Below are 21,278 nucleotides of genomic sequence, written 5' to 3'. Positions count from 1 at the left end.
ATTGCATAATTTTAAATTGAGGAACAATCATGATATCGCCAGAGTAATCTCAGTTTTAAATATGTGGTAGTATACCTTTTGTCTGTGCCATTTTTCTTCAGAACATGATTAGCAGTATGCTGTTCAAAGTAGTATTCTTCAAGATTAAGGAGCAGCAAGGAAAACCTGAAACAATAGCAGTATTTTTAAAAGGGGGAAAGATTGCATTGTGTCATGCAACTACTATATATAACCCTTCTCACAGAACATTTTACATTTTACCATAACCCTTAAAAATGCCTATTTTATCCACTAATAAGGATACCAGATCCTTTGCTTATTTTTAGACCATTGTTATCCTGTCAACACAAAAATCCACATAACGGCATATTCAGTACCAGTTAAGGGCATTCCACTGATACATTTACTTTCTTATAGCAATTTCAGTAGCTACAGATGCAATTACCAAGTCCAACCACCCATGAGAAATCATAAAAATACATTTCAAGCATGCAGAAGATTATTTGGAGAAATAAACATCTCAAAAACATAGAAGCATGCCACAACTCTAACACATAGGGTTGCCAGGTGGAAGCAAGCTGGTTGTGAAGGGAATTGGGGGGATGGTCGGAAGCTCCCCGACTGTCAGGAACTGACAGTCTAGCAACAAGACTTCTGAATAAAAGAAAGCTTTATTGCATAGCAGTTCAGGAACCTGGACGTCTCAGAGTCACTGACACTGACATGGGCCCATTATGCACGGCCGCCAAAACGGCGATTTCGGGTCACATGGAAAATGCGGAGGGGGAAGACGCGAAGCACACTGGTTATGCACGGGATGGGGCGCGACGGCAGCAAAACCCAGAGTAACCGATTAAGCACGCGGTGATCCCGGTGCCGCTTCTGGTTGCGCCCCGGTCACCCGGAAGCTGCACTTTCTTCCGCGTTTCACTAATGCGGCTTTTTCGGTAGCATGCACCGAAGCTGTGTCCGGTTGCAGCCGGCACCGTGCGTTATCTGTGATTTTAGTCGCTGCCATTCCACCCCGAATGTGTGTTATTCCCCCCGTGCATAATGGGTCATGCTGACGTCCCACAGAAATAATGCCAGCACATTGGAGGCAATGCTCTGTCTTTTGGGCAAAATCCTCAAAAGGACACCATACCTGTACCATCCCAAAACTAATTGCTGGTATTTTTAGCTCTGCCCCAGGCAACACCAGCATATGCCCGCTCCCCCTGAAACTCAGAGCCAGCACTTGTGGCTCTGCCTCAGACACCGTCTGCTACTGTCACGAGTGTCCGCTCCCTATCACTAGAAACCTTTGAATCTGGCAGTTTTGTATGGTGGGGTGGGGGGGGGACAGTGAATTGTCAAATGCCAGCCCTGTAAGTTCTGGGGGAGCAGGCACACGTGATGGTGACGAAAAGCATCTGTGGTGAAGCCATAAATGCTGCTCCGCAACTTTCTTGGGGTGCTTTATTAAACCACTAAGCAGGGGGATGGTGCCTAAGCCGGGGTTCCCCAACCCCAGCAGGGGGTCTGGTACTTCAATATATACATGACCTTTTTCATTATGTGTTAAAATCTTTCAACTCACTTTCCAAAAATAGCCTGCTCAAACTAGCTCATACTCCTATCACTACAAATTAAGATAAAGCTAAGAAAAGCAATAAAAGAAGTACCTTCTTTTAAACCAGCAAAGCACACTTGAGTATGCTGGTCCCAAGTCCAGATAAAAGGGGAGGGTTAAAGAAAGGCCTAGCAACCTACTTCGTAAAAAAAAATTCCAAGAAAATCCTATGGTACAAACAATATTGATATGGTGCCCTGTGGTGAGTTCCTCAGGCCAGAAGGTAGCCAACAAGTGACTGGGGAGGAACAAGGACCTGCAGCAAGTAGCCCTGGATTTTATGATGTGTCTGGGGCAAATCCAGCAGGAAGCCTGAGTACTGATGCTGCCGGTGGTGAAAGCAAGGGTCTGTGCTTTACAAGATGCACCGAATAGCAACCTGGAATGTTAGAGGAATGACTCAAGGAAAATTAGACATTATCAAAAGGGAAATGTTCAGGTTGAACATTGTTCTCCTTGGCATCAGTGATTTTACACTGGATGATGGTTTCTTTAAATCAGAGGATATTACCATCCAGTATTCAAGACACAACTCCATAAGAAAACAGTGTGGTTTTCATTGCAAGCAAAACATTTTCTTGAGCAGTGGAAAGTGGATTGAATCATGTCCATTTCAATTTGTGCCAAGCCAATAAATATACAGTTGTCCAAGTATAAGATCCAACAATTGATGCAACAGAGGCGGAAATTGAAGATTCCTATACCACCATTCAAGATACTTTAAAACAAGTACCCAAGAAGGATGTTGTTTATATAATGGGAGACTTTACTGCAAAAGCTGGCACACCAGCAGAGAGAGACATTACTGGTAACTTCAGACTTGGAAAAAGGAGCGAAGCAGGTGATCGTCTGGCACAATTCTGTAATGAATATTGGTTTCACATCATGAACACTAGGTTCAAACAGCATAAACATCCTGTAAACTTGGACATCATCAAATGGACTACACAAGAACCAAATCAACTTTATCTTTTGCAGCCAGCTCAATCCTTGTTGTCAAAACATAGCCAGGTGCTGACTGCAGTTCAGATCATGAACTGTTACAGGCTAAAATCAAAATAAAACTCTGCAACATCAAGAGAACATCAGGGTTAAGGAAGTTCGATGTAAATATAATTCCACTCACATATGCAGTGGAGATGAAAAATCGATTTCAACTATTGGATATAACAGAGAAGATGCCTGATGAGCTGTGGCAGGAAATTCAATCAACTGTTATTGAAAAAGCAGTTATATACTGTACAAGAAGCCAGAAAAACAAGATCAAAATGGCTCTCAGATGAAACTATAAGGCTAGCTGAATGTAAAAAAATGCAGCAAAAGCTGCGGGCAAAAGGAAGCAAGAAAATTGTATGTGGATTTTCAAAGGGCAGTAAGAATAGACAATAAAGCTTACTGGAACCAGAAATGCAAGCAGTTAGAAGATTACCAAAAGGGACACACAAGAAATGCTTTTGCACAAGTAAAGTTTCCAAATGCCATTTGTTGCTTACAAAAGCATTATCAAAGATGAACAAGGAAATGAACTGACTGACCAGCATGGCATCAAGGTGGTAGGAATACACAGAAGAACTGTATACATGCATAATGGAAGTTTACTCTCTTTTTAAAAGGAAAAAGAAATAGAACTTGAACTGGCCATTCTTGAGGAGGAATTTGAACGAGTTTTGAGTCAATTGTCAAACAAGGCCCCAGGCCAAGACACCATACCCATGGAACTGCTGAAATGTGTACAAATCAAAACCGTTACAGCTTTGTGCCAGGAAATCTGGGAAACTAACTGGCCAGAGGAGTGAAAACAATCTGTATTCATCCAAGTATCAAAAAAGACTAAAAAAACTGTACCAATTATTGTACAATAACCCTCATTTTCATGCTAGTAACATTCTGCTCAAAACCATACAACAATGCATAGCAACAACCATTGAAAGAGAATTATCAGATGTTCAAGCTGGCTTTTGACGGGGGCATGGCACTCGTGATCACATAGCAAACCTACACTCAATAATGGAAAAGTCTTGGGAATATCAGAGGGATGTCTACATCTGCTTTATTGACTATATATATATAAGAAAGCTTTTGATTGTGTGGATCACAACAAATTGTGGAAACTCCTGCAAAATTTGGGGGTGTGAGTGCATTTGATCACACTGATGCAGTTGCTCTACACAAACCAAGAAGTCATTGTATGTACCTCATTTGGTAACACTCACAATAACAATGGTGAAGATATCAAATGTGTTCACAAATTAATTTTTCTTGGATCATAAATGGATCAGAGCGCGACTGCAGTATGGAAATGAAATTTCAAATTGCTCTGGATCGCTCAGCAATGATGACCTTGAACCAAACACGGAAAAGCAAGAACATAAGCCTGACTACCAAATATAGAATAGCTAGAAATATTATATTTCCATTAGCCACTTATGGCTGTGAAAGTTGGATGATGAAAAAAAACTGGACAAGAGAACAATACTGTTGGAGAAGGCTTCTGCAGGTTCCATGGACAGCTGAAGTCACGAAGAAGAGGGAGGAGGGAGGAAGAAGAAGAAAAAGAAGAAGAAAGAAGAAGAGTTGGTTCTTATATGCCGCTTTTCCCTACCCGAAGGAGGCTCAAAGCGGCTTACAGTCGCCTTCCCATTCCTCTCCCCACAACAGACACCCTGTGGGGTGGGTGAGGCTTAGAGAACGCTGATATCACTGCCCAGTCAGAACAATTTTATCAGTGCCGTGGCGAGCCCAAGGTCACCCAGCTGGTTGCATGTGGGAGAGTACAGAATCGAACCTGGCATGCCAGATTAGAAGTCCGCACTCCTAACCACTACACCAAACTGGCTCCAAACAAGGCAATACTACAGTACATAAAGTCTGATATATCATTGGTAGGTATGAAACTCTGGCTCACTTTGGCCATATCATGCGATCCAAATCAATGGAGAAAGTAATTGTGCTAGGATTGGTCAGTAGAAAAAGTAAACCAGACCAACAAAGGGCATGGTGGTTGAACATGATTGGAATGGACGCCAGCCAGAACAGTGCATGGCTGAGGGAGGCAATGCAGGATCAGGGATTGTGGCGATGGCTGTGCCATGGGATCCTTAAGAGTCAGACACAACTGAATGGCTGCCAAAAACAACCTTCTTTTGTTTTATGGATCTATTTCCAATCAGTGATTGTTAGTATTTGGGCATCTGAGGCAGCAAAATATTCCCACTGAATTCAGACTTGCTTCAAAATAAACATGCAAATGATTAAGTAGCTTGCATTATTCACAAGAAGATAGATTAGAAATAAAAATTGGGCCTAACTAAACTCTCTTCTTCCAACCCATTCAGAATAATTAGTAGCTGTTCTATGAAGTTATCATTTTCACCTGGGTTGGCCTGAAGCAGCAGAACAAATTTAGAGTCCAGTGCCACATTTAAGACCAACAAAATGCTATTGAATTTTAATGTAAAACTTTTACCTTTCAAAATGGTAACCATGAAGTCATGACCTGATCTTCACTGAATATGCTATGCAAAAATAAAGTTAATGAAGTGCAATTTTTATGTCATTCACTCTTTCAAAAGCTGTAATTTTGTACACCAAAATAATAACTAGCCATCTGTCAGCAACCCCAGAAGCTTTAGGAGATGGGGCATGGTAACACTTAAGCACACAACACTGCTTTGTCACTTCTAGTTATGCACCCAGAAGTGCTGTCACAGCTAGGTTTGGACATAAACTGGAGAATTCCGGTTTGGAATATTCATGTTTGTCCAAATTAATGACATACCCTGGCCTGTGAACCGGTCTGTGACCATTACTTATCACAGCAATGCTCTAGGACAATACTTTCTAGAGCAACCTTTTTTTACCTTTTGACCTTGGAGAAGCCTCTGAAATATTTTTTTAGACTTCAAGGAGCCCTAGAAGTGATGTCAATGGGCCATACCCCTACCACACCTCTGGAAGTGACATCACTACCACCACACTTAGCCCTCCTTTTGCTCCCTCCCACTGCCTTTTCTACTACCATGGCAATTTATTTTATTCTGCTTCATGTAGGCCAGAAAAAAAGAATAGGAGCCGAGAAGACAGTCCGGACTCCACCCCCAATACTATGCCACTTCAAAGCTTCCATGAACTTCCTTCAGAGCTTCCACAGACCCCTGGTTAGGAATTCCTGCTCTAGAGTACAGTGTTGCCTCACTAACAGTTATTAGCCCTATTCCCCATTTGTGTGCTTATCTGTTTTTTAATTCTTTTAAATATATATTTGTAGTGCAATCTTTTAAAAATGTTATACACCTGTGCAGTGGTTAGAGTACAAGACTGCAATATGGAAGACCTGGGTTAGAAAAACCCACTCTGCCATGGAAGTTCACTGCATAACCTTAGGCCACTCACACACCCTAACAGTCTAACCCAGCTCACAGAGAGTTTGTGAAGATAAAATTAAGGAACAGAACAACGTAGGCCAGATTTGGTCCCGCTGGGGAGAAGAGTAGGACGGAAATGAAGTAGATAAATAATTCTGGAAATGTTTTAAGGTTTGCTGTCTTGAGGACCCCAAATTAAGTGGACAGATAACACAGAGTTGTTCTAAATATTTGGATAAGACAGTGCCTACCACATCTTAAACCAAAGGACTTAAAGCAGCAAGGGGGTATTTCCAATTAGAGAAACTTTGGAGAAAGGGTTCAATTCTCAGCTTCAGCCAGTGATGCAGACCGGATCAGTATAAGGGCCACAGGCCAAACCTTAACAGAATTTCATCACTTGGGTTAAAATGAAGTTAAAGCAGTAGCTCTAAACACATTTAACAGGACGTGGATCCCATTGAAATGTGTATTTTTCCTTCACATCAGTTTGATTGTTTGGGAGATTCAAACTATCAGTGCAGATTGGGGACGTAAGAGAAGTCAGTTTAGACTAGGCAAACATCTGCTTGCTTTTGTACCTTCACTTTTCGAGAAGTGCCTCTATTGCCCTGGCTCATTTTGGCTCATGCAGGACATTCAAAGGAAATGTCATTCATTCAAAGAGGGGTAAGAATGTTATTACATAGAAAGATATCCTAGTAATTTTCTTCCTGTACTTTATTATCTAATAATTATTAATTCAATATGTTAGGTTTGTTATTTCTTGTCTCCCACTTGCCTTTTATTAGAATAGGAAAAATGAGAAAAACATTTGAGGTCAACAGCAGCGGCAGAGAATGTGACGTGCACTTCCTCTTTTCGCACTTGATCAAAAGACCCAAAGCTAGGCCCACACGCCTGCTAGTGAGGATGTATGCATGCAGTGTCTTCATCTGAGTGGTTGAGGTATCTGAGCTCAGTCCAAACATTCTGAAAAATGCAAGAAATGAGGTCAAACCATAACACCAGAATGATGTCTTCGTCTCCAGGCTGTAATCTCCTGTGTTTGCCATCTCTGACAACAAATCACTAGGGCCCATTATGCACGGCCGCCGAAACGGCGATTTCGGGTCACATGGAAAACGCGGAGGGGGAAGATGCGACGCATACCGGTTATGCACGGGGCGGGGCGCAACGGCGGCAAAACCCAGAGTAACTGATTATGCACGCGGCGATCCGGGCGCCGCTTCTGGTTGCGCCCCGGTCACCCGGAAGCTGCGCTTTCTTCCGCGTTTCACTGACGCGGCTTTTTCGGCGGCATGCACCGAAGCTGCGGCCGGTTGCAGCCGGCTCCGTGCGTTATCAGTGATTTTAGTCGCCGCCATTCCACCCCGAATGTGCGCTAAAACCCCCGTGCATAATGGGTCAAAGGGAGACAAAAACCCCACAAAAAACAGGTGAGAACTACGAAGGTTAGGGATAAAACCATATATAGAAATAAACAACTTATTAGAGCTCAAAATGCTTAAAAACATAAAAGAATCTCTTATCTATTGGGCACCTATAAGACATGTCCATGTGTCTCCCCCTCTAGTGCTAACAAGTTCAGCCCCAACGCATTTCAATTATACTGATCTTCCTCAGAGGTCAGCATATAGATAGATACAGTTGTACACACTGTGATGCTTTCTGTGTGCCCAATAAATAAGATATTCTTTTATGGTTTTTAAACATTTTGAGCTCTAATAAAAAATTGTTTATATTTTTCTATATTCGGTTTTATCCTTAACCTTCATGGTTCTTACCTGTTTTTGTTGAGGGTCTGTTTCCCTTTATGTGATTTGTTGTCAGAGCTGACAAACACAGGAGATTACAGGCTGGAGCCAAAGGCATCATTTCCACAAACGGAAGGAGACTTATGCTAAGAGAGCAGCTGTTTTACACATCGTATTACACCACTACAGAACAAAGGGAGAAGAAAATCCAAAAATAATATTTGACAGGCATAAGCAAAAGAACCTATTATGCATGCCATTATGCAAAGTTCCACCACAAACATTTGGGGGACACAAAGAAGCTTTGTCTGCTTATGATTGTTTGGATCTTCCTCTACAACGACAGCCTAGGTAAAATATTTATTGTATCTACTACAATGCATGTTTCTACAATGAAATCTATATGGATGCTTTGCCAATTAAACTTTCATTCATATTACACAGATCCTATAGCAACAAGGTATGTGCATTCAGTTACCCAGGCCAAACAATATTTTTAAGATGAGTGATATTTAGAGAATCTGTTTCAGCTACCAGTTTAGCTAACCCAAATAAAAGTTGAATTTTTATGGCTTTTATCTGGGATTATTTAGCCATACTAACCAGCAGTCCTTTTTCCCTTTCTTTTTGGATCTATTGGACCCCAAAACACTCAGGATTTTTGAAAATTCTTGGCTCCAAATATCAAACTGGCATTCAGAACTGGAGTTTTTCAAGAATACTGAAATGTTTTCAGATCCAACAAAACTGAACTGGGGGGGGGGGAGCCACATACAAGATTTTTGTATGTGTGCATACCCCTAATTGCAACCACACAAGGCCCAGCTGTTTTAAGGACTAATTTGGATGCTTGAAGTCTATCAACAAACTCTTTTAAAACAGTTTATTATTTACCAAGCAGAATCCAAATTTCTGAACAAGAATCAATCAAAGCAGCATATATTGCAACAAGAACCAAGGCAGACTTTTTAAGGAAAGCTCAGTAACTAGCTTTACATCATCAGAGTAACCAGAGTAACCAGCAATTCAAACAATATGAACCATTCCTTAACACCAGCAATACTCTTCAATCAGTCAATCAATACATATATTTAATGGCATATAGATACCCTTCAATGTACCATATTTACCGGCATATAAGACGACTGGGCGTATAAGACGACCCCCTAACATTTCCACTCATAATATAGAGTTTGTTAGATTACATTACAGTACTATGGGCCACTATGGGCCATCCCAATTGAAGTGCACCCGGCGTATAGGACGACCCCCCCCCACTTGGAGGCATGTTTTTCAGGGGGGGAAAGTAGTCTTATATGCCAGCAAATACTGTATTTGCAATTCCAACATTTTCCTTGTTACATATAATTATGCAAAACTTAGCATTTTATAGGAATGTTTTAACATTAGATCCCCTAGTAATTTCCCCCCAAAAGATTTCATTATATACATTAAAACCATGTATGTTTTACATTTCCATCTCATTTTAAACTTTCTAATTCCAAAGTACTGTCCTTCAAGAAATATTCACAATTAGTCAGGTTACGGGAAAACAATTAAAAAAAATACATGCAAAAAAGAACAACAGTCAACACAAGAGTTAATAAATTTATATTCTCAGGTCTAAATACTTGCGATGCTGCGTTAAAATAGCAATCAGCATGCCTTTCCCTAAAATCTGTGTGCAGGCACATAAAGCATTTTATTGTACAGCAATAGCTAGTATCAGCATTACTCTGTCACAAAGCAAAATAAAGTAGAACAAATAACCTACCTTTGCGACAACATAATGAGAAACAAACATCTAGAAACTATTATATGGTGGTCGCTGAGTATTACCAGCCATGTTATCTGTGTCCTAATTGTACATTATGTGCTATATTTCCTTCTAATTTTTGTATTTAGAACTGTTTAATTTCCTCTCAGGGTATATATCAGCAACTGATCAGCCCATTCTGTTTGCTTCTAAATAGGGTTGTTATTCCTTAGAGGACAACTTATCTAAACAGTGGCAGAAAGGCCTGCTTTAGCATTATGAACCTCTCACTTCATCTATCCGATTTCATTTTTTCACCTCATCTTGTTCAATGTTTCATTATACTTCAGCAGCTAAGTACTGGATTGTCTGCATTTATTTATCAGATGCTGGTCAAGTTATACTTGCAATAAAGTCAGAGAGTATTTTATAATAAAGAATGTGGGACTGGATGAGAGTCTGCTGGGGCCAGAACATCAGACATTGATAGGTCTATGAATTATCACAAGTTCATACTGGGTTTTAAAAAAAAAAATATCACACACAACTCCTCAGTCCAAACTGCCAAGTGACAATTAACGGCCAATGCATCAGGACTTTTAAAACAGTTTATTAACAGTTGTACACACACTTGTTGGGCAGCATTGCCTCATACGCTTTATACACAAAGCTCTTAATTTTCACGTGCTCTCTAGTTATGAGAAAGATAGAAGGTACATAAAGCTTGAGCAGTAAACCTTATTGTGGATTCAAAATCACACCCAAATCTTCCAAAGGGAACATGGTCAAGAATAACCAGTCCAGGGAGAGCCAGTTATGAAGGACACTAATTAGCTGGCCCTTATGCCTACACTGACATCACTTCTCTGACTACAAGGCACAGTAAAGCCTGAAGTTTTGAAAAGCAAGTAGAGACAGTCCTCAAGAAAAGAAGTCCAAAACATTTAAACAAGCTTGGCGCCTAGCCCAAAGGTTGAGAAAAATCTACACTGGATCTGTAAGGTGGTTATGTATGTTTAGAAGCATGCCAGCAAAGTATGTCAACCAAGTCTGCCTAGCAGCGGATAACCATTATCTAGAGCAGGGGTAGCCAAACTGTGGCTCTCCAGATGTCCATGGGCTACAATTCCCATGAGCATTTGCTGGCAGGGGCTCATGGGAATTTTAGTCCATGGACATCTGGAGAGCCAGTTTGGCCACCATTGAGTATGGAAAATCTGTCTTCATTTTGACCATTTATGCACTGGGAACTTCACTGTCCCAGCTCCCATGCAGGAGCACAATTCGGGGGCGGATGAGGTGCACCAGTCCAAATGCTCCCCTGTGTGGGTGCAGGAAGAGGTTGGGCAATCTGCCATGACTAATAGTCCAGCCTGCAGCCCAGCATGAAACCTCCAGTGCATAAACGGTCTTTATGACACCGTGCCCATTTTCAAACTACCTTTATATTCTGTTTTAGTAACCAGTTGCTCATTTTAGATAGACCAGTTTTAATAACTGGCTGCTGGTGACATTTATGTACCTGTTCATACAAAGCCACTTGTGTTGGGTTAGCAAAGCATGGCTGAGCTGTTTTTATGGGAAACTCCCCCCCCCAACACATTTTAACCTCTTTGTTGCACATCTGAATCGCTGTGGTATGCCGTTTAAAATGTCCAGAGAGTTCCCTCCAATGCCACTTCCCCACCACCACTGGTTTTTGCTGTGTGTTCTTCCTAGAACATTCTAAATGGTGCCACGATAGCACTAAATCAATATGGCACTATTGAGATACCTTGACTCCACTGAGTTAATGGAGTCAAGGCATTTCAATGGTGCCACTATAGTGCTATATTTGCTTAGTGCTATAACAGCAACATTTAGAATGTTCCTCATAAATAAATAAACTCTTGAGAAAGATCATGGGGGGGGGGAATGGCATTTTTTGAAATGACTATCGTGGTTCAGAGATGGCTCATTAGTGGAAGGAAATGTGCTGTATTAAACCTCTGTCTCTGTATGGCTTTATTCAAACAACATCTGGTTTAGAATAATGATGTGAAAATCCTCTATAGATAGGGAAGTATAACTAGCTTAATAGGGACCTACCCCACACCAGGGTTTGCAGTCAATCAACCTAGTACCAGTATGGAGGAGAAAGGTCAAACACTCAAATCATTACAGCATCTTTTTTGAAGATCGACAGAGTTATCTCACAGATGTCACATTCTTCCACAAAATTAATAAAAAGGTTAAGTAGAGTCAATGAAGAAAATGTAACAAGGCAATTGATACCAGAGCTCATCAAGGACTCCCCCTGAAATCAAATTTGGTTTGAACCAGGAACCTCTTTATGCAGGCCACCCTCTCTATGGCTTCCTGACAAACCACTTTCAATTCTGCTTAGGGCAAATACAGTTTGTGGCTGTGTTGGGAGTCTCTTGCCTCTCCGACTTCCTTTAACCTCTCAACTTCCTGGCTGAACAAGCTGCAATTTACCATGATGCCTGAATGCAGCAACTCTGGCAAACATTTGTTTGTTCCATATAATCTGAGACATTAAAACTAAATTTAATCCATGTTTAGAATTATAATTTGTGTGCAATAAAAATCCATCTGCATTTAGATGTAATGGTCAACTGGAATTTAATCAAGGCAGGTGGGGTCCGATTAAGTACTGCACACTGGAGAAAGAGGGAAGCGCAAGAGGTGTGTGGAAACTAACAGTATCCATGTTCCAATTGCATTTGATTACAGTTTATCATGAAATCTTAATTCAGCTCAAATGTCTGCAGTAATATAAACCTTGTTTGCAAGTATACTGTATAGATTAATAAGATAATATACAAAACACACTTTGATTGAAATTTGTGGAGCCCATTATGCCATCCCCTTCCATACCACCCAGCCCAAAGACAAACAAGATTAGAATCCTCTAAATCTTCTAAATTCTAATCCTCTAAAACAGTCTCCGAATCCTAAACCATGCGACAACTTCCATTGTCAGGCATCAACAATCTTTCGTTTCAAAGAGACAATAACCTCCTTGTTCTTTTTAGTGTAAGATGTTCATTATCTTATCAGGTTGTTATATTTGTGAAGTTAAGGGTTTTTTATGTCAGAGTAGAAAGAATACTAAGCAAATCAAGTAGTGTCGGCACTACGCATGCCTATAATATGCATGTTAAAAAATGCCCTATGATTTGCTGTAGATAATTCATTTTTGGCCTAGCTAGCCTCATCCATAGCTGCTTCCTCAGCCATCTGCAGAGACTCATCCCCATGTGATCCTTGCAGTCAAGTGCTTGGCATGTCCAATGTGGAGGTTTTCTTCTTGCATCAGAAACTGTATCTATACTATGGACATGTGACCTCTGGATCACACACTTTCTGCAAAAGGCTACTCTTATTACAATTACTCAGATGAACAGAATTAGGGCAGTTTCTCAGGCACATTCCAGCTAGAAGATCAAGGCAGTCTATCCACAAAGGTATTCTCTATGGAGAAACACACAGATATTTACAGTGCTGGGGGGGGGGGGTAATGAACCACAAATCTGCCTCAAAGCTTAAATGTCTCCCCTGACCTCCTGATCTTAAGCCCCAAAATTGCAGTCAGAACGCAGACAGGGAGATGTACTATGTACATGTTCAAATATATTTTTGCCTGTCTCTGCTTCAGTCCCTGGTATCAAAAACAGGTCTGAGCCCTGAGTTAGGGACAAATTAAACTCACATATAATCAAAATAATATCACAAATTGTGGGGCATTACATACAGCCAAATCCCTTCAGCCTTTTTTATCTGCTGAAAGGCTGAACATGTCAGGCCCAATTTGACCACAACAGCAGCCAAGACACAGGAATTGGCTGGTATGATTTTTGGTAGACGCCCTGGGTTTCATTGAAGGCTGGTTGCTATGGCTACAATTTAGTCACTTCATTCAGGTAACTGCCCACTTTAGGACCAGTTTACACCCGCAAGAGAATGAGGCGAAATACTGAAAGAGCACAATACATTCCACCACTACAGCCTCTTAGGTGGCTCACATTTTGAAACGTTCCAAATGTCTTAAAAACAAATTGAAAAACAGCCCAGCCAGGAAGGGGGTGTGCGCGCTCTCCCTCTGCCATACTACTTCCATGTGCACGCACGCCACCGCCTTTCTCTACCGCACGCGTAAACCAGCCTATGAAGGAGATCCTAAGGTCGCACAAAGTTGCGGGGCTGAGATCATTTCCGTGGCCAGCCTCCCCTCAGCGAGTTCCGGATGCACAAACATCGGGCCCCAGGGTGGGTTTGCGACACCGGAGTCAACGGGACTTGCCCCCTTAAGTGCGTCCGGCAGCGGCCGCGGATTCTCGGGGCGAGTCCAGCCGGCGGCGAATCTACCGCAGCGCCCCAAGGACAGACTCGCTCGACTTCCGCGAGGCTCGCAAACATTCGTCACGTTGCAAAACGTACACAAATAAAAGGAGTCACAATGAACCGCAGCCGGACTGGCTGGGGGGCCTCCACGCACGCTCCGAGGCGAAGCCGCCCCCACCTCTCAGGCCTCCCCCTCCCTCCCCCCCCCGGTGGGGGTCCCTTCAATCCAGCCCCCGCTCGCTTGGAGAAGGCATCTGCGCAGCGCTGGAGCGGCGGCCGCCCCCTTCCCTCCCTGTCCCTCGCCCGCGAACGAGCGCATGAAACGCGGCCGGAGCAGCCCCCGGGAGAGGAAGGGCGGACACCCCCGCACACACCCCCCCTCCCCCCCCTCCGCACCTCTCCTTGGAGAAAAGCTGCTGTTCCTGCCGCCTCTTCCGAATGAAGGCCATGAACCCGGCCCGGCCGCGTTGCCCCGGCGCCTGTGCCTTGCAGCCGGAGAGAAGGGGCGAGCACGCAGGGGCCTCTCCTGGCGCTGCCTCCGCCGCCAGGGGCTCGTCAGGGGGCTCCTCGCCAGAGCATTCAGGCCGCAGGGGCTGCCCCGCTCCAGCCACGCATTCGCGCCGCGCCGGCCTTCCTGCTTGCCTCCCCGCCTACTCGTCCCTGTTCGCAGCCGGCGCCGGATTCCTGTACGCCTCCCTGGGGGGGGGGGGGGGGGTCATATGCTCTGCTCGGCTGCACGCACGGAGGCGCTGTTTTATAGCTCGCGCAGGGCCCCGGTAAGGAACTCTGCACATGCTTAGGATGGGGGCCGACATCGCTTCGGGCTCACTGGGCGTTGGAAGCGGAGGATTGGGCTGTCAGGCTACAGTGATAGGTGCCGCGCTTGCCGAAAACTGGCCGGGCCACAGTTCTTTGAGCATCTCCTCCTCTTGACTAAAGTGGAGTTTCACCGGTTTCCCTGAAACCTATTCTCAATGGAGTGCTTTGCTTTCCACCTCTGCTAAGGCTAAATGCTTCATGCTTATATGTTTAGTATTTAACTTTCAAGAGCCTCCTATGCAGGAACTGCTACTTGCCCAGTAACAGAAGAGATGCAAAACCCAGTGTTGCTGGAACAGCAGATTCAATAGGGATACTAACCCAGGTTGGGAAATGTCTAGGGCAGTGGTCCCCAACCTTTTTATCACCAGGGACCACTCAACCTTGACAATTTTACTGAGGCCTGGTGGGGGGGGGGTAGTTTACTCATTTACTCTCAACCACTGCCCTAACGCTCTCTGATCGCTATGGTAATGTTTAAATATCCCTTCAAAATAAGATACAGACATGCCACAACAATGAACATAAGGAACATCTTATTTTCATGGAAATTTTAACTCATGACAATGACAGATCAATGGGAACCCTGAGCTTGTTTCTCTGCAACGAGTTAGTCCCATCTGGGAGTGATGGGAGACAATGACACCCAAAGTGTGTTGTAAAGGGCCGGGGGGAGGGATGAAGTAAAGGGCCGGGGGGGGATTAAGTAAAGGGCTGGGGGGGGGGCAGAAGGCGTGCTTCGGGGCCCACCTCCAGTTAGTCAACGGACCACATGTGGTCCGCGGCCCACAGGTTGGGGATCGCTAGTCTAGGGATTTGGGGGCAGAAGAACCTGGAGGATAGGGGTACCAGGACATCCCAGTGGGGTTTGAGGGTAGGGTTGCCACTTCCTGGTAGGAAAACTCAGAGATTTTGGGGTGGAGCTTGGGGAGGAAAGGGACCTCAGTGGCTACAATGCCATGCAGTCAACCACCCAAAGCATGAATTTTCTCTAGAGCAGTGGTTCCCAAACTTTGGGGGGTTACTGCCCCCTTGGCTCCCAGGCCACATCCCTAGTGCCTCCCACACATATAAACACATACCTCTTCTCTAGGGTTCGGTCTGCTGCCAATTCAAAACACACTATTTTGCCTAGACTTCCAAAGTCATTTGTAAAAACCACTTTGGATCCTCATTGGGCAGAAAGCCAAACAGGGAAACGCTTGTCCAGTCCCCCAATGATGGGGGGAAGGGTTGCCAACCCTGGTTTAAAAAAATTGTGGAGCCTGAGAAAGACAAAGTTTGAGTAGGGAAGAGGCTTAACAGTAATATGATCCCATCCACCTCACCTTCTGAAGCTGCTGTTTTCTGCAGGAAGCTAAGCAGGGCTGGCCCTGGTCAGCAATGGGATGGGAAACCACCAAGTCCAGGATCACTACTACTCAGAGGCAAGCAATGGCAAGCCATCTTGGAACGTCTTTCACTAGGAAAATGAAGCCGCAGCAGGAAGTCAGACTGCTGTCCCCAAATTCCTCACCAGCTCCCTGGATCCTTCCACTTTCCCTGGAGGACATATCACCCACTTTGGGAACCTCTACTCTAGAATGAGAGCCTCTTGTGGCGCAGAGTGGTAAGGCAGCCGTCTGAAAGCTTTGCCCATGAGGCTGGGAGTTCAATCCCAGCAGCCGGCTCAAGGTTGACTCAGCCTTCCATCCTTCCGAGGTCGGTAAAATGAGTACCCAGCTTGCTGGGGGGTAAACGGTAATGACTGGGGAAGGCACTGGCAAACCACCCCATATTGAGTCTGCCATGAAAACGCTAGAGGGCATCACCACAAGGGTCAGACATGACTCTGTGCTTGCACAGGGGATACCTTTACCTTTACCTTACTCTAGAATGATTGATCTTTATAGCCTAGAGATGAGCTGTAATATCAAGCACCCCAGGTCCTACCTGGAGATCGGTAGCCCTACTGGAGGGGCTGGAGTTTGGGAATGGAGCTCAGAATAGTAGCAGTAGTAGTATATTTGATTGCAGACCAAGATCAGCAAGATATAAGTATAAAATACATCGAGTAATAATTTTAAAAATAAATTACAAATAAGTATTTTAGAAATATAAAATATAGAATACATAAATATAAAACCAATAATAGTACACTGAGAGGAGTCTTCATTGTGGCCTGTTTAATGTTCTCCTAACCTTGGATGGAAGCTATCCAAATTAGGGTTGGGTTGCTGAAGTGCCCAAGCCTAATCCAAATCTAGCCCATCAAGCATTATTTTTTGTTTAAATTGAGTGCCATCTATGGCAGGCTCTAATATTTTCCTCACCTGAATGTTGACATTTTGCTCTCCCTGGCTTCTCCTTTCCCTGTCCCATACAAGCTTTGTGGTTTCTTGGTAGGGAGCCTGAGCAAATCATGGCTTCAACAAAAGGTCAAACCAAAATTGTGGTTTCTATGAATCTTGCCCAGCTTCTATATGGCAGTTAACAACAGGAAATACAAAAATAACTAGAAGGGAGCAAAATAATCAATATACTTGATTTGCATAATTAGCAATTCAAGTAATATGAAAATAAGGAAGAAGTGTGGGGGAATTTGCAGGTGGCAATTCTATTCCCAGGGACTTGTATCAAGGAACATTAAAAGCCATTACAATTTGTAATCACATCAACCGTAAATATATATTTACATGGCACCCTCCCTAGAGCTGTAGAATCATAGAGTTGGAAGGGGCCATACAGGCCATCTAGTCCAACCCCCTGCTCAATGCAGGATCAGCCCTAAGCATCCTAAAGCATCCAAGAAAAGTGTGTATCCAACCTTTGCTTGAAGACTGCCAGTGAGGGGGAGCTCACCACCTCCTTAGGCAGCCTATTCCACTGCTGAACTACTCTGACTGTGAAAAACTTTTTCCTGATATCTAGCCTATATCGTTGTACTTGAAGTTTAAACCCATTACTGCATGTCCTCTCCTCTGCAGCCAGCAGAAACAGCATCCTGCCCTCCTCCAAGTGACAACCTTTCAAATACTTAAAGAGGGCTATCATGTCCCCTCTCAACCTCCTTTTCTCCAGGCTGAACATTCCCAAGTCTCTCAGCCTATCTTCATAGGGCTTGGTCCCTTGGCCCCAGATCATCTTCACACACAGTGCTACCTAGAAGCGTATCCCCCATCCAGTAGGCATGCTTTTCATTTTTCTGACCCAGATGCAGAACTTTACACTTATCTTTATTAAATTGCATCTTATTCTCATTTGCCCATTTTTCCATTGTGTTCAGATCTCGTTGAACTCTGTCTCTATCTTCCGGAGTATTTGCCAGTCCTCCCAATTTGGTGTCATCTGCAAACTTGATGAGTAGTCCCTTCACCCCCTCATCTAGATCATTAATAAATATGTTAAATAGTACCAGACCGAGCACCGAGCCCTGAGGTACCCCGCTACTCACCTCTCTCCAGTCTGATGAAACACCATTGACAACAACTCTTTGAGTGCGGTTCTCTAACCAATTCCCTATCCACCTGACTATCTGAAAATCCAGATTGCAGTCCTGTAGGTGGTTTGTGGGTTGCTGCTAATCGTATGTATTATTAGGAGGGACATCAGCTCAAAGGGTCTCTTCTTTCCTCTTCCAGAAAAACAAAACTGGATATTTACATGGTATGGCTTAATTTAGTAACAATCAGGCTTCAGTTTTGTAGTTTTACAGTGTGCTTGTTGAATTAGTGGGGTATTTAGGAGATTTTTTGCTTTGCAGGCCTAGAATAAAATTTAGCACTGAGTTGGCATAGAGCCTGGGATTATCTCAGTAGTTTCCCAGTCTCCTCAGCACCTACAGCTCCATTCCATTTCCCTCCTACCCAGACACTCAACACACTCCATTCACGGCTTATTCTCACAGCAGAATAAACAAGCACACAAATTCAAGTCCTGCAAGGATCCTTCTGCAAGGCAGCCTTGGATTATTCTTGTCCAGAACTTGAGCTCCAGCTGGTGGTGAGATAGATGTCTGCATTTGTCTGATTCAGCTTTTTGAGCATCGCTGCAAACGTTGCTATTCAAGTGTTTACAGCAGTGGAACAGAAACAGAATTTATGATGGAAGATATACTGCTTAGAGCAGCTGTTAATCTAACATGGTGGAGGTTTTACCCACGGCTGTTACATTCCCAGATGTACATGAAAGCTGTCCCTTAGAATAACTGCCAACATCAATCAATATATCGAATTCTCAACTTGCCAATTTCTGTGGACACTTAAATCCAATGACTGGGGGTATAGACATGCCAGACGGATATTTCTACAACCTGAGACAAGCCTCAGTTCTACAGAAAAATCTGAAATCTAAGAATAAATAAATTGAGGGTTCAAGACCCACTAAAATTATGAAGGAGTACCTGTAGCTTAAAAAAATGGACATCCTCAGTAGCTGTTGCTAGGTAGCAACGTTAGTATTGTCAAGCCTTTGCTTTTTTCAGGAGAAGGGAGAGGAGGGGGGGGCTGTTTTGGCCGTGGGGGAAAGCACAATTGGGGCAACAGATGTGTTTGCAGAAAAATCTTAAATCTTAAAAAAAAAAAAAAAAACTGAGGGTTAACCCTCCCCCCTGCAAATAATAGAAGCAGTATCTGTATATTGACCTTTAAGGAATACATAGTGGCTGTTGTGGGGGTTGGTAAGTAGCCATTAAATTATGGGGAGTCTTCAAATCTTGGTTTTAATTATTTATTTTATTACTTACATTTCTTACCTGCCACTCCCAAATGGCTCATGGCAAGTTACAAAGCCTGCATAAAACTCCTAATAAAACTCCCCTTAAAACCACAGACAAATTTACAATTAAAAATAGAAATAAAATAAGATATGGCGGGGAAAAAACAATTTCTGTGCAAACTCAAACCCATTCCCCCCTAGAGGGAAGAGGGGCAGATGGAATCCATGGCCACCATAAATATAACTGTATTAGTAAAAGGCAGGGCAAAGTGGGCAGAACTGTTTCCAGGCTCATTTTGGTCTTCCAGTCCACACTGGGCCAAGCTCAGCCACAACCATTGGGCCATCTGGAGCCATGCAGTTTGTGCAGCCTAACTAGGCGTGGCAGTGGCTATGACATGATGCCACATAACTCTCTGGGACCTTGAAGAAGCTTCCATGTAACTTGAGTGACTTGCTGCAGCACAAGTTCTGCAAGTTGGCCAGACTCTTTGAAGAGGGAAGGGAGGAGGAAAATAGTGGTTATAGCAGGGGTAGTCAAACTGCGGCCCTCCAGATGTCCATGGACTACAATTCCCAGGAGCCCCTGCCAGCGAATGCTGGCAGGGGCTCCTGGGAATTGTAGTCCATGGACATCTGGAGGGCCGCAGTTTGACTACCCCTGGGTTATAGTATGAGACCAGAATCTGGAATACCCTAGCTTGAATCCTTACTATACCATTAGAGTAAGGATCAAGTGAGTAGCCATATTGGTCTAAAGTAGCACAACAAAATCAGGCTTGTGGACTCCCCCAGATGGTTGTAATGCCACATTGGACCTCTACATCGAATGCTTCCGCCACAGGGTCCAAACCGATGTGATCAACAAACAATACCACACACAGCAAAATATCAGCTATGCTGAAAGGAAGGCCATAGACAGCCTAAGGAACAATCCGGATATAGCAATTAAAGAAGCAGACAAAGGAGGAGCTGTTGTTATCAGACTACAACCAGGAGGCTCAAAGACAGCTTTCAAATACCACCTTTTACAATTAAATGGGCTCAGAACCCACAAGGGAATACAAAAAAGGACTACATAAAATTATCAAGGAATTACCCCCACACATACAGGAAGAAATACTTTCAGACATACCAAAGGAACTGCACCCAGGTATCTTTTATCTTCTACCCCAAATGCACAAATCTGGCAACCCAGGGCGCCCAATTGTCTCAGGCATAAACACTATCACCATGAGGGTATCTGGCTATGCGGAGTTTGTTCTAAGACCCTATGCCCTCAACACTTCTAGTTATCTTTGCAACACCACAGACTTTCTGAGGAAAATACAATCTTTGAGAGAGCCAGTTTGGTGTAGTGGTTAGGAGTGCGGACTTCTAATCTGGCATGCCAGGTTCGATTCTGCGCTCCCCCACATGCAGCCAGCTGGGTGACCTTGGGCTCGAAACGGCACTGATAAAATTGTTCTGACCGGGCAGTGATATCAGCACTCTCTCAGCCTCACCCACCCCACAGGGTGTCTGTTGTGGGGAGAGGAATGGGAAGGCAACTGTAAGCCACTTTGAGCCTCCTTCGGGTAGGGAAAAGCAGCATTTAAGAACCAACTCTTCTTCTTCTTCTGTTATGATGGTAGTTATTTAGTCTAAGGAAGAGTGCATGCACTTGAAAGCTCACACCTTGAATAAATCTTTGTTGATCTTAAAGGTGCTATTGGACTCTTTTGGCCAGTCTCTCTCAGCTGAATTACCTCACAGGGTTGTTGTGATGATAAAAATGGAGGAGAGTAGAATAATGTAAAATACATTGGGTCCCCACTGGGGTATAAATTAAGTGAACCAATAACAAATGTAGCTGAACATGGTGGGGATAAAATGAAAAGGGTTGTGTCTAGTGGTGCCTTTAAAACCAACAATATTTTATTCAAGAT

The 21,278-nt window shown here is 43.6% G+C and overlaps 1 protein-coding gene across 2 annotated transcripts in view; it reads right to left on the bottom strand.

Annotated features, from left to right (window-relative positions):
- Positions 1-14,530, bottom strand: part of NSMAF (neutral sphingomyelinase activation associated factor) — a 46,723-nt gene extending 32,193 nt beyond the window's left edge. Inside the window, exons 1-2 of one of the 2 annotated variants that reach the window (XM_077352336.1) lie at positions 14,233-14,530; positions 76-165 (exon numbers count right to left, since the gene is read on the bottom strand). In XM_077352336.1, the coding sequence (XP_077208451.1) occupies positions 76-165; positions 14,233-14,285 (143 nt within the window). In that variant the 5' untranslated portion in view covers positions 14,286-14,530. Of the gene's footprint in view, positions 1-75; positions 166-13,517; positions 13,784-14,232 lie in introns of those variants that run through there. The other variant, XM_077352334.1, reaches the window with a different exon arrangement.
- Positions 14,531-21,278: the final 6,748 nt, after the last annotated feature.

This window comes from Paroedura picta, chromosome 9 (assembly GCF_049243985.1).
Source record: "Paroedura picta isolate Pp20150507F chromosome 9, Ppicta_v3.0, whole genome shotgun sequence".
NCBI lineage: Eukaryota > Metazoa > Chordata > Lepidosauria > Squamata > Gekkonidae > Paroedura > Paroedura picta.
The sequence above is the reverse complement of the archived record's forward strand: the minus strand, read 5'-3'. Positions and strand labels throughout refer to the sequence as shown.